Genomic DNA, 13,083 nt, shown 5'->3' with positions numbered 1-13,083 from the left:
CCTGCCTGTGCCTCGCTCCAATCCACAGCAAAGCCATCTTAACACATTTGAAGAGCAGATACTAGTAACTGGATGAACTGTTATACAATTGTCAACATAAAAATCTAAGATGAATTATACTGATGAAGGCACTAGCCTTAAAGGGTATATAAGGACCTTTTTATTTTATTGTGTTACATGTTCCCATGTGTTGCTACAACTGTTTACGTTTATGTAAACAGGTGTAGTAACACATGGGAACATGTAACACAATAAAATAAAAAGGTCCTTATGCACCCTTTAACATTTGTGTTTACCCTATGTTTATAGAAATACTTTAGAATACATTCAAACTCAAAAGCCAGTAATTTTAGTAGATACAGAATTCAGCGGAATCGGAAGAGGGTCTCACCTTTTCGTCCCACTGGAAGTCGGGTGTGATGGTCAGCTCCACTTTCAGGGTGGACCTGGTGATTGGCTGCAGGTGGACAGACAGGTCCAGCTTGGGGAACTGGTGGACGTACTTGTGGATTGTCTTGCCCATCTTAGGCATTCGAATCAACTCTCCTGAAGAAAGAGAGAGAGATAATTGTGAGTTCATTAAGTTGAAAGCAAGATAAGAATTAAACTACAGGTCAACTCTTTAGATTCCAGTGTCCAAAACCATGAACACAATATTGGAATTTACATGAGAACAGCTTTATTAGAGGAGTCAGGAGATACTTTAGGGCCTGGATTTGCTGTAACAGGTGGTTTGAAAAACAGATTGGTTACCTATTTCATTGTGGTTCAGGTCATAGAGACGCTCAAATGGGAAGTTCTTCTTCTCAATCTTCTTAATGACTTCTTCAGGAAGCTTCCTGAACTGACGCAACGGGGACATTGACTGCCACCTGCAATGGGGAAGGGACGAGGAGAACAAAAAAGCCTGATTACATGTGCAGGGAACAGTGACAATGCACTCAAAATGGAAGCGGCTGGATGTGAACATTCACTTTTGCCACACAGGGGTGGAAGGCAGGAGTAAGTGACTTACATTCTCTTGTCTATCATCTTGCAGAGGTTGACGGTCTTGTCGGTGAGCTGGGCCCAGCCGCGGTTCAGCACAATCTCGAATATCGCTCGCATCAGCCGCCCTGCCGACTGGAGAGGAAGGGCCAGTACAGCCATTAGAGTTTACAGGGGAAACAATTAGAGTTTACAGGCTAAGCCACAAGACTAGGTTCTAAGTCCTAACAGTCCTATACCAATGCCAGTAGCTGTACATATATACTGTATGGCATGTTTCTTCTCATTCCTGTAATGGTGAGTAGTTGTACACTCCCCTACCCCTCCCTGTCTCAGCGCAGTTGCTTTTTTTTTTTTTTTACTCACCTGCGTTACATAAACCATGTCAGCCATGAGAGCAAAGCCTTCCAGCTTCAGCTGAGAGATGTATGCCTGGAGCAGCACGTTGATCTGAAACACATTTCAATCCCAGGGTCACATTCACAGATACAGGACAGCCGGCAGTTTTATTTTTGTGTAACTGATGTAATTGACTAATATGCAACACTACACTGGCCCCATCAGATCAATGTTTTTTTTTTTTTTTTTTAAAAAGCAATCTACTGTATCAGTGTATTGCCCAATGCATAGCGTACAACCATAAACACATGTGTGGACATGGCGCTTGACAGCAGACAACCTTTCAAAGCATCAATACATTAGACAGTATGAGCTCCCTACTGTGCCATACCTTTGCACTGGGCTCCTCAATGCTCTCCTTCACAGGAATGGGGACTCTCTCCAGCAGCTTCTGGAGTTCCAGTTTCTCCTCCTGTAATAAAAACAAGGGAATCAATGTAGGCCAGGTCTGCTGGGCATTCTTTCCCTGGATCACCCCTTTGTATCTGGGTGAATTCTCTGATACTCTGAGCTGGGACAGCACAGAAAACATGAGCACAGCTAATCACATTAGTATGGTTTGATTCCTGCCGATGCTTCGTAAGAATAAGATGGTCCACAAACAGGTTTCAGGAGATAAAATATTTTTACCAAGTACACAATGAAACAGCCTGTTACCTCTCTCACGGTGATGTTCCTGAACTCCGAGGAGAGGGAGAACACTCTGAAGAGCTCGATCTCACTCAGCGTGGGCTTCAGCAGCTGGTTGTAGGTCTGGATACTGTCATGGGTGATGTAGAAGTGACTGGCAATACGGCCCAAGTCTGTCACCTACACAAAAGAAACAAGCACAGTCACATACTTCAGTTTCAGGGCTACCAAACCACTATACTGGGGCCTGTCCATGTATAGCACTCATTACAGTGGAAAAGTCAGCAACAACAGAGTACAGGCAAGCCCACTGCTTTTTGATGTTCAATCACAGTTGTGAAAGATGTTGATTTTGTGAAAAAAAAAGTCTATAGTCCAAAAATCTTTCAGTCTTTGTAGTACACTGATGTATGGGAAACAACTATTATGGCGCACTGTACACTGACTTCAATGTACAGTTTGAAATAAATACAAAAGTAAAATCTGGAACTGGAAATACTACCATGTTTTTACGGAAATTGTGTCTGAACAGGAATATAAAAGGTACGATTTGAAATTTCTCCCAGCATTCCTCTTGCTATAGCATGCAGAGCAGCTGGAGGTGGCGAGCGTACCTGGAAGGTGCCGGTCCTCTTGTCGTACTTGATCAGGTTGTTCTTGTCCAGGACGAGGGCGGCAGTGTGAACGAGGTCCAGGCGGCGGCGCTCCAGCAGGGGGTCCACAATCTTCTCATCGTGGGAGACCCCATAGAGGGGAGGGTTACGCAGCAAGCGGATATACAGGTAGGTGTAGCCCAGCCAGTTCACTGCGTCCTAAAGAGACACACGCAGACAAGACAGGGTGAGGAGGATGTCCTACAAATTTATTTAGCATTTACAGTTTTTATTTGCTGCAGCTCAATATCCAGGGTAGAATACCATTCACTTTAACAGAACACTTCAAGATGTTCTGTGTAGACCAAGACTATTGTTGCATTTAATGAGGCAACTTCAGGGCAATTCCCGTTGATAATGGTAGTGACAGACGGTTTTGTTTCACATGCTCTTTGCTGCTTGCACTATGACTGGATGAATTACTGTTATTCACCTAATCTAAATCAGACATTAACATACTATTTACACCTAATCATCGGTGTGAGGTGGCAAAGATCCTTCTGTGAAAATATAAAACATTTTATGACATAGGTCAACATCAATGTATATGAACAGGATCTCTTGTTATTACAAACCAACATATTTTATCATCGAGTTGCCGGGGTTAAAACACAGGATACGGCTTACCTTTGCGCTCTGCACATTTCCCAGGACCACCTCTGCGTTGAGCATGTCCGGGAGTTTGGAGACCATCTGGCTCTCAATGGGAAGCTGCTGGTTGAGCAGGGAGAGGTAGTACTGCAGCTCACCATGGGAGGTGATCAAGATACCTTCTCCCTTCGTATCATACTGGGGGCGACCAGCTCTACCCAGCATCTGAAAAACACACACACAAAATCAGGAGGATTCCTCATGAAACTTAAACGAAACAAAATCACCTGCCCTCAACTTACAAACTACAAACACAGCTCATATTTCACCTCGATTAATAATCTAAATTCTGAATAGAAGACCTGATGTGGCAGGTTTAAACAATGCACTGAAAGAGTTACCTGCAGAATGTCCAAAGCCCCAAGCTCAGTCCAGCGCCCTTTCTCAGGGCTGTAGACTTGTGTCCCTTTGATAATGACGGTGTGCGCTGGCAAGTTGACACCCCAAGCCAGAGTGGCAGTCGACACCAGCACCTACAACAGGAAGGCACGTTAGCATAGTCTGACTTTGAACTTTAACTAAAACAGATACACTCAGTACTCTGAAGAGCATACCCTGGATTTAAACAGATACAATGATGCTCTGTGGAGAGCTGTGACTCTACCTGAATGTGTCTGTCAGCAAACAGATCCTCAACAAGCGTCCTGTCCACTCTTGTCATGCCAGCGTGATGAATCGCAAAGCCGTAGGGAAGGAGATCCTTCAGCTCCAGGTTCTGGTAATAAATGGGACATACGGGCTCAGTGGAAAAGCACAAGTGTCATTTTATTTGATTGTTTTCTCTACCCAGTAGAAACAAATGTTACATTTTCCATTGTTTTTTAAGGTGTATTCCACAATGTCATGTTTACTGGACAACACCCATAACGGAACAAAAAAAGGAGAATCATAGAATACAGCTCTGTACAAAATATGAAGACAGTACAGTGTCAAAGTGCAGAAACCTACAAATATTAAATTTGGAAACCAAAAAAAATCACATGACCTTAAATTGATCTGGGGTAGGATATGTATATTCCACTTTTATACAAGTAAATAGAACCTCTTAATAGGACTTAAAAACTATCACTGTCAAGTAGGCCATTTTTCTTCATCACATGTCCACTGATGAATACATTTATTAGACTAACATATAAAACACAAGCTTTCAATACAGTCAAGGAACCTTCATAAGATGAAAGTGGGTTTGAGAACCCCTCACCTTGCACTGCTCAGCCTCAGTCCTCAGGACCTCAGTGGAGGCAGAGCCCTCCCGGAGGAAAAGACCCAGGGTGTCCTTCTCCAGACACATGTCCCTGATCGCTCGAGCTGTCTTCCCAGTCTCCTTCCGAGAGTGGACAAACACCAGCACCTGCAAACAAGGGCATTAGCTCTCATTCTTACTCCCCACACTTCTGAGGTTGTTTACCCTATAATAATCCTTCTGGTTCTACCAGTGCTTGTAGGTGTGTGTCTAGATGTGTGTCTCTACACAAATAAATGAACAGGGCATCATAAGGACAGAAAAATAAATACCAACATGGAACATACTTTATATGTCTTTACACGGCTGAATAGTATGTCTTCTGGTCAGTCCTACCTGGTTTTTGCCAGCATGGTCCATGATTTTCTCATAGACAATCTCGTTCATGATCTGGAATCTTTTGATGGCTTTCTTCTCGGTGATGCCGACGTATGTCTGCTCCAGGGGTACTGGACGGAAACTGGAAACAAACCCTTCAGTGTTAACAGGGTCCAGAACTATTAAACACTCAGGAGTGCGTATGTACTTTGTTTAATTTCCTTTGAATCATTTTTTCATTCACAGATTAGCTCTGAAAATTGTCAAAACCTGGATCCATTAATTATCAGGGATGGCCAAAGTTTGCCCTTCCACTCCTGATCTTTGTTCCAGCCCTGTTCTAAATTGTTTAACGGAGTCATTTAACCTCCATCCAGACTGCGAAGAAGTTCATTATATCCTTTAATCTGTCAAACCTGGAGTGAAATGGCCGTCCAGGACAGAGATTGTACACCTCCTATTTAATTGTAAACATCCTAACAAAAAGCAGGTGCTACATGTGAAGGCGGGTACGTTACCTGTTGTCGAAGTAGAAGAGCCCCTTGGCCGGGTCCACTCTGAGGAAGGTGGCCACGTCCTCGTAGTTGGGCAGCGTGGCACTCAGGCCGACCAGCCGCACGTCCTCCTGGCTCATCTCGATGTTGCGGATGGTTCGAGCCACCAGAGACTCCAGCACTGGCCCACGGTCATCGTGAAGAAGGTGGATTTCATCCTGGGAAAGGGTACAGCAGGTAAACCTCACTGTGCAGAGTCAGTCTCCCCCTCATTCAGTGCATTGAAAAGTTTTTTTTTTGTTTGTTTGTTTTTTAAACAGAAGATACATCAACAAGGGTTTTTTTGGCAATATATATATTTTAACAGGATAAGCTATAATGTTAAATTGTATACCTGTATAACTATTTTTTATACATATTGTATCTGATTATATTAAGGTATCACCAAAAAAAAAAAAAAGTTCCTACATCATGTTTACATTTGCATAGGGTTCATCAACTTCAATACACCTATGACTCAGGTTACAGTTCAATGTAGAACAAACAATTAAACAAGTATAAAAATGATCAACGTTGCACATTTCTGTATGTGTGGAGCAGTAAACCAGGATGGTAAGTTTTAAAATGTGTGCTGGTCTTGCAGTTTTTCTGTGGGCTGTAACCTTAATCGTACACATCCAGGAGAAACATGTTAAGAGGAACGGAGGCATGTGGACTCACGATAATGATGAGGCGCACTAGCTGGGTGTAGGTGCGCTCCCCTCCCTTCCTGGTGATGATGTCCCATTTCTCAGGGGTGCACACAATGATCTGAGTGGCGTTGATCTCCTCCTTGCACAGCTGGTGATCCCCAGTCAACTCCGACACCGTGATCCCGTAACTCGCCAAGCGCTGAATCACAAGCAAACCGCATTAGTTGGAACAGATTGAAAGAGTCGTGTATTAACACCTTCTATTCAATAACTTTTTAATACACACAGGAGGCGGCATAAGAACATTTACAAACAAGAGGAGGCCCATCAGTGCTTGTCCAGATCTTAACAGCTGATTGATCCCGGTCTAGTTCTTTCTTAAAGGACCCCAATGACTCGGCATCAGCTAGGGGTGGGTGACATACCTCAAAAAACAGATCATGATATTTTAGATGTTCAAGACGATATATACGATATATATCGCAACTGTACGTTAAAACATAGAATTAGAGCACTTTTAAAAGCTGTTTTCATATAATACTACAGGCCCAAAATGCTTCTAATACTGTACGTCTAAATAATTGGCAAATCAGAACAAGCTTTCCTTTCTAAGCTTTTTCACGTATACTATTAAGGCCATGGCCGACACATACATATTTTATCATCGTAAGTTACTTGGATTCTAAGTATAAACTAAGTACGTTTATTAACATACAACAAGAGAAACGGTGGGCAAGTAAATAGTTTAATATTCTATTAAAAGCAAGTTCGTGTCCGGGCTGTGCAAAGAGGCTGCACTTTGCTGGGGACTCCAAGGGGGGCGTCACATTGGCTCTGATGCTCCCGGGGTGGGGGATGGGAATCCGGTAGGGAATCTTCCCTCATCGCGCAACAGCGAACCCTACTGGAGCACATTCAGAGATGATAAAAAGCAAGGCTGATCTCTATTCTCCGAGATCGGCAGCCTGCCCACCTGTGCTCTCGTTTGCTCGGCATAAAAGCGATTATGGCTTTAGGCTTGTGAGATCGAAGGATGCTCACACGCCCTCAGAATAGCTGTGCTGTGTGGGGACCCGCTGCGTTGAGGAGAAAAAACATAAAATTGGACATTCCAAATTGGGTGAAAAAATAAATAAAAATAATAATTGGTCATTCACTTTTTTAATTGTCTTTTTTTATATAGCTAGTGTAACGCCCTAGGGCAAGTTCAAGGCACTTGGTCTGTAGGCTGCTTTACTACAATGGAATAGTAACACTAGTGAAATACTCTACATAACACAAAGACGGATAATTCACATTGTTAAGAAAATAAGGTAAATGACTTGCCGTTAGCAAACTGAAACCTGTGTTCTAAACACTGGAATCTATACATCGCTTGCATCGAACAATTTAAATGAACCTTTTTAAAAAGGTAACGTGACTCCTGATTGATTAAATGGTTGACCTGGCATTCAATAAAATAGGAGTTCTGTAATTAAATTGAAATAGACTGTAATGTAAATATTAATATGTACTACCTATTGACCGCCCTATGAAGTTCAAAAGGATTAGTCCAATGCTTAATACTTTCAGTTCACTTTATGCACAAGATAAGGGTGGACCAAAAATTTAAAAAATCATTCAATTTTATTTGCGACTATATTTTTATCGGCATTGGAAAGCACAGATAACAACAATACCGCTATATCGGCCAACCCCAGCATCAACCCACTCCATACCCTTACCACTCTGTTTAAAAAGGCGTATCTCATGAATAGTCATACATGGTATCAGGTATCAGATAACGGGGGCGGACGTAAGTGAACAAGTTGGCTGACTGAATCAGCACACAGAAAACACAGACATTTGCAGAGCTTTTTTGAGATGTTATAGTAATAAAATAATGACTTGGATCGCATTATTGAGGAGTTTGGTGATAAAACGAGTGATCCGGAGATGATCGATCGGTATGTACGACTATTATTATTATTATTATTTATTTCTTACATAGGTGAACGCTATAGCAAACGAAAGGGTGGGGCGGGGCTGGAGATGCCTAGTGAGTGCTTTGTTGATATGCAGGGCCATTTAAACCCGTTTGACTGTGAAAAAAAATACTTTTAAACAGCGTGTATAAAATTAACTGCGCGTGTGAAAATTAATTAGACCTGGCGTGCCTGACGCGCAATTAATAAATGGACCGCAAAGGGTTAAAGAAGTGTGTCCCACCCTCTGCCCTGTCTTTCTCCACTTCATTTTAAACTGTCTTCTGGTCCTGGTTTCTGTGCTGCGCATGAAGGGTTAGCGAGGGTTACCTTACTGCTTTTAAAAGGTAACGGACAGACTTACCTTCCCAAAGCTCCCCACCATTTCCTGTACCAGGGACCTCATGGGGGCGACATAGATGATTTTGAACTCGTCCACGTTGATGGTGCCGTCCAGGTTGATGTGTTTGCCGATCTCCCTCAGCATGCACATCAGGGCAACGTTGGTCTTACCAGCTCCCTACAGGTCAGCACATAGAGTCTTGTGTGAGAGGGGGCTTTCATAGGGGTGCGCTTTAAACATGAGCAAGGACTTAAGCACAGAAATCACTGCACACTGTTCAAGAGCACCTTGAAGCGGTTGCAAGAAACGCATTACATTACCGTTGCTGCGTCCCGTGTTGTCAGTATCGCAGCATTATTTGTAATAACTGGGAAATACATTTCAACACCTACTAGGGAACGTTCGCCAGATGAAAGAGAATTTGTTATATAAAGATGGTAGTGTATGTAGATCACGCTCTCTTCTGCAACAGTGCTGGTTTTCTGTTCCCACGCATTTCAATCAGAGCACGGCATTGTTGCACGTGGGAGCATGATCTGGATATACTGCAATGCTCAGGAGAAAATGATCCCCTTGACAAAAGTTCCAGAGTAAAAGTTAAAATAAATAAATAAATTAATTAATTAATTTACCCATGACGCGAGTATAAAAATACCAAAACAATCTGGATTACGTTGAAAAATATATTGCTGTGATATGAACAACATGGAAGGCAGCAAAGGTAAAGCAATGTGTTTCCTGCAGACACTCCAAGGGTTCTGGAAAGCTTCAAGCCTTGCAGTTTCTGCGATTGTGTTTTTTGTATTCCACCAGCAGGCGGATGCTCACCGTTGGGGCACAGACCAGCAGGTTCTCATCAGTGTCCATGGCTGCTTTGAACAGCTTGCTCTGGATGCGGTTCAGAGTCTTAAACCCTTCGAACCCTGCCTGGGCATACTTGGGGAGCTTCTCAATAGGAAGCAGTACCTAAAAAACAAGCAAACCCAAATGAAGCAGATTTGTTATAAAGTTGAATTGTATACAAAGTAGATACAGTGCAAAGTGTTATGTATATGGAGATTCAACCTTTCTGTTTATATATTGTGTAATGCATGCACTTAAATGGGCAGGTCAATACATTTTGTTTCTAATGAGAGGTGTGGCGACTCAGCCTTCCCGTGTTTGCTTGCTGCTCGTACCTCGTCCTCTGTGAAGGGTTTGGGTTTGAGGGCGGGCACGTGCACCTCCTCGTAGCCCTTGCGCTGCTTCCTGAAGGAGCCGTCGGGGAGCTGGCAGCGCTTGTTTGCCATGAAGTGGCTGCCCTGTGAGAAGGCCAGGTCTTCCAGGTCAAGCACCTGCCGGGGGGCCAGCGACTGCGGGAAACAGACAAACACAAAGACATGCAACGCATTTAACACGAGTACCAGTCGGTAGTATATGCATGTACACCAATCTCTGAGCAGATTCATTCTTTCAGTTTATTTTATATAATCTGTGAAAATAAGACTTTGTTTTATACCGTGTTTTTTTTTCATTAAGTTCGATAGTGACAGTTTATTATACATGTCAAACACAAATAGAATGTAATGTAAGCAGGAGGAGAGGCTATGAATGAGTCATATTTTTATTTGTATTTCTAAATCTGTATTGTGGACAGACACATAACGTAATAACCAAATGTAGAAAGCAGGGAATGACATTGTTTTATATGCATTAGAGCTGTATTATAAAAATATCTGATAAAAAATGATAAAACACCCGATACAAAAAAATGTAATTGGCGTATAGCCAAGAAACACAGCAAATGGTTACCCATTATAAAAATAAATAAATAAATAAATAAATAAATAATAAAAAGCTACTCGGGGTGTGCAATTCGTATTGCCCGACGATCGGGACAAGTTTTGCCGTTATACTTTGCTCATTGGACAGTAGTTTTTATTTATTTTTCCTTTGTTCGTTATGTTGCTAGAAAGGCACTCCAGGTATTTTTTTTTTTAGAGAGCCATGTAAGTTTCTGAAAACTGAATTACGGAAGTCTAGCACCTACACACAAACATTTTAAAACATGTTTTACATCCCACCCCTATCACTTCTGTTAGCTGTGAAAAAAAGCTTATCTAGGTTACAAAAAAATACAGAAATGGCAGCAAAGAGAGCCTCTGGCAATGCACAGACTAATCTTTCAAACAAGGTGTTCACACAATGGATTTGTATGGATAATCAAACAGGTATTAATAACTATTATTGTACCTTTAATAATGTATAGAATAAAGATAACATACAAGTACTTAGTACACAAGGTCACAGAAATCGCAAATTTGAAAAAAGTCAGTGAAATCTGGAAATGGATGTAAAAACACTTGATTAGGCGCTCCCTGTATTTCCGTTAAAAAATGCAGTATGTCTTGCATGAAATGCAGTACTGCGAGTATCTGTGAATTGGTTGGTTGTGTACACGCAGCAGTTACGAGTAGCTATGTGGGTCAGTGAATGAGACAGATGAGCAATGCAGCTGGGCAATGTCCCTCCTTCTTGTATCTATCATTGATTCGTTCTCAAATTTCTACATTTATTTGAGACTCCGCTTGCAAGACTTAAAACGAGATTACAATCAGAAATGGAGGCTTGTTCGCAGGATTTAAAGCTGTATTACAGTTAGACAGGGAGGATTTAAAGCAGAATTACAAATTGTGTTGAAATGTAAAAAAAAATGCCTAGACACACAAAAACCACAGAAGAATGTGCCCGTGACCGTAGGGATTTCGTTGTGGAAGACAGCAAAGGAAAGAAGGTACAACTTAAATGTGCAAGTACTGTCAAGTTACTATACATATTGTAAAAGAAAACATTGTCCAAGCATTTTGGAAAGTAACCGAAAACAATAATTTCATACAGTATATAAAAAACGAACCCCGAAAAAAAAAACATTTCGGGGAATCTACATAGAAACTCAAATAGCTAAAAATAAAGCATTGAAAAATGAAATTAATAAAAAACAAAAAATAGAAGTCCTAATTATTATAATGACGTAAATGCATTTGCTGAATGATTAAGAAGTAGAGGTGATGCTATCTGTTACATATATTTAATTAATGAATGGTGACATTTTCATTGCTGTGGCGAGGTTGGTCATGTTGGGTATAAGAACTATCGGTTCAATAATTACATTTAGACAGGGCTTTGTGGTCCAGCGGTTAAAGAAAGGGGCTTGTTATCAGGAGGTTGCTGGTTCAATCCCAGCTCAGCCACTGACTGCCTGTGCATGACCCTGAGCAAGTCACTTAACCTCCTTGTGCTCCGTCCTTCGGATGAGATGTAAAACTGAGGTCCGATTGTAAGTGACTCTGCAGCAGCAGTTCTAATGCATAGTTCACCCCCTAGTCTCTGTAAGTCGCTTTGGATAAAAGCGTCTCCTAAATGACCAATTAAAAATATACTAATAATTAATGTAAAATTGTGAAAAACTAAATCCCTTTAGTTTACCCCAGGGTTAACTATTTTTAAAAAGTGCTCCTGTTGAAAAAATGCATCCTAAAAAAGGTAGAATATATTTAAGAGTAAGCTTCTTTTTTTGTTGTTATTTTATGATCTTACAAAACAAAAGTAAAAATGTGAAGGGGTTAATTGTAATATGCAATTGAGGAACAGATTTATGCATTTTCATAAGGAAGTTGCTTGAAACTACTGTGCATTTAGCAAGGATCTGCAATTCAGATGAATATTTTAAACCCCCAGACACCTGCTTGAGGCGAGCAGTGCCTGTGTTACTCCTCACCTCTCCCTGCTGGTCCATGTCCACGGCCTCCAGGTCGTTATCCATGCGGGACTTCCGAACCCTCTCTCTCCGGGATCTCTCCTCCTGTAGGGAAAAGGTAACTGGAGTCAGGACAGAAGCAATTGCATCCAGTGAATTCATTTCATTTTTGTTAGCACCTCTACAGATTAATTTAATTTATCGTAGCACCTCTTCAGATTTGAATTCCCTCGTCCTGGGGAAAACAAATCTAACACCCACACAACAAATTCAACAACTAACAAATATTTTATGAACAAGTTAGTAACACACACCACCTCCACCAAGTCTAAAAAGACAAAATCAGAGCCATCAGTTTCATGAAAATGCGAATCCAGGTTTCATCAGAATTTGATTACAGGCACCTCCAGTACATCTAGTGGCCAGGGGATAAGCATCCCCAGCGAGGGAGCCAGGTTTCACCTGGAATCACTCCCCCAAGCTGGAGAAGTCAGTGTGTGATGCCTGCACCGGATCAGGCACAAGCAGGCTGCAGTCTCTTGTGCCACTGCTCTCTCTCAGCAGGGTTAAACAATATTTTAAAATGAGGAAGCATTAACTTTCTATTCGCTGGCAACTCCAGATGCCTATATAATACATTCTGTATTGTACTGTGTACTGTATAGAGATCACAAGGATAGGACAGAATAGGTAGTGCTAAGTCACTGTTCCACGTATAGGATGAATCTAACTCTCACCCGAATGATGTCTTCTTTCTCAGTCTCCTGCAGTTGGTACAGGACCTTGGAAAGCTCCGGGTCTGACTCCATTTTACTCATGATTCTCTCCTTCTCAGCCTCGCTCTGGGCACTGGCCAGCATGGTACAGTACTGGACTGAAGAAACACATGGCAGAAAATGAATTAAGAGAAACGACACCTAAAATATGGCTATTCGTTTACAGAATACATTTTAACAGTTACGATCTCAGCTTT

At 41.7% G+C, this 13,083-nt stretch overlaps 1 protein-coding gene across 1 annotated transcript in view; it reads right to left on the bottom strand.

Moving 5' to 3' along the window:
- The window catches only part of LOC117966127 (U5 small nuclear ribonucleoprotein 200 kDa helicase), a 37,603-nt gene that overhangs the window by 15,866 nt on the left and 8,654 nt on the right, over nt 1–13,083 (bottom strand). The window contains exons 9-27 of the mRNA XM_059008362.1: nt 12,848–12,984; nt 12,132–12,215; nt 9,553–9,726; nt 9,203–9,340; nt 8,396–8,551; nt 6,096–6,266; nt 5,400–5,593; nt 4,900–5,023; nt 4,522–4,671; nt 3,925–4,035; nt 3,662–3,793; nt 3,297–3,485; nt 2,631–2,828; nt 2,044–2,196; nt 1,718–1,798; nt 1,354–1,437; nt 1,016–1,122; nt 754–872; nt 392–546 (exon numbers count right to left, since the gene is read on the bottom strand). Of these exons, the coding sequence (XP_058864345.1) occupies nt 392–546; nt 754–872; nt 1,016–1,122; nt 1,354–1,437; nt 1,718–1,798; nt 2,044–2,196; nt 2,631–2,828; nt 3,297–3,485; nt 3,662–3,793; nt 3,925–4,035; nt 4,522–4,671; nt 4,900–5,023; nt 5,400–5,593; nt 6,096–6,266; nt 8,396–8,551; nt 9,203–9,340; nt 9,553–9,726; nt 12,132–12,215; nt 12,848–12,984 (2,657 nt within the window). The remainder of the gene's footprint in view (nt 1–391; nt 547–753; nt 873–1,015; nt 1,123–1,353; nt 1,438–1,717; nt 1,799–2,043; nt 2,197–2,630; nt 2,829–3,296; nt 3,486–3,661; nt 3,794–3,924; nt 4,036–4,521; nt 4,672–4,899; nt 5,024–5,399; nt 5,594–6,095; nt 6,267–8,395; nt 8,552–9,202; nt 9,341–9,552; nt 9,727–12,131; nt 12,216–12,847; nt 12,985–13,083) is intronic.

The sequence above is a fragment of the Acipenser ruthenus genome, chromosome 37 (genome assembly GCF_902713425.1).
Source record: "Acipenser ruthenus chromosome 37, fAciRut3.2 maternal haplotype, whole genome shotgun sequence".
Classification (NCBI taxonomy): Eukaryota; Metazoa; Chordata; class Actinopteri; order Acipenseriformes; family Acipenseridae; genus Acipenser; species Acipenser ruthenus.
Note: the sequence above shows the minus strand (reverse complement) of the source record. Positions and strands in the feature narration are given on the sequence as shown.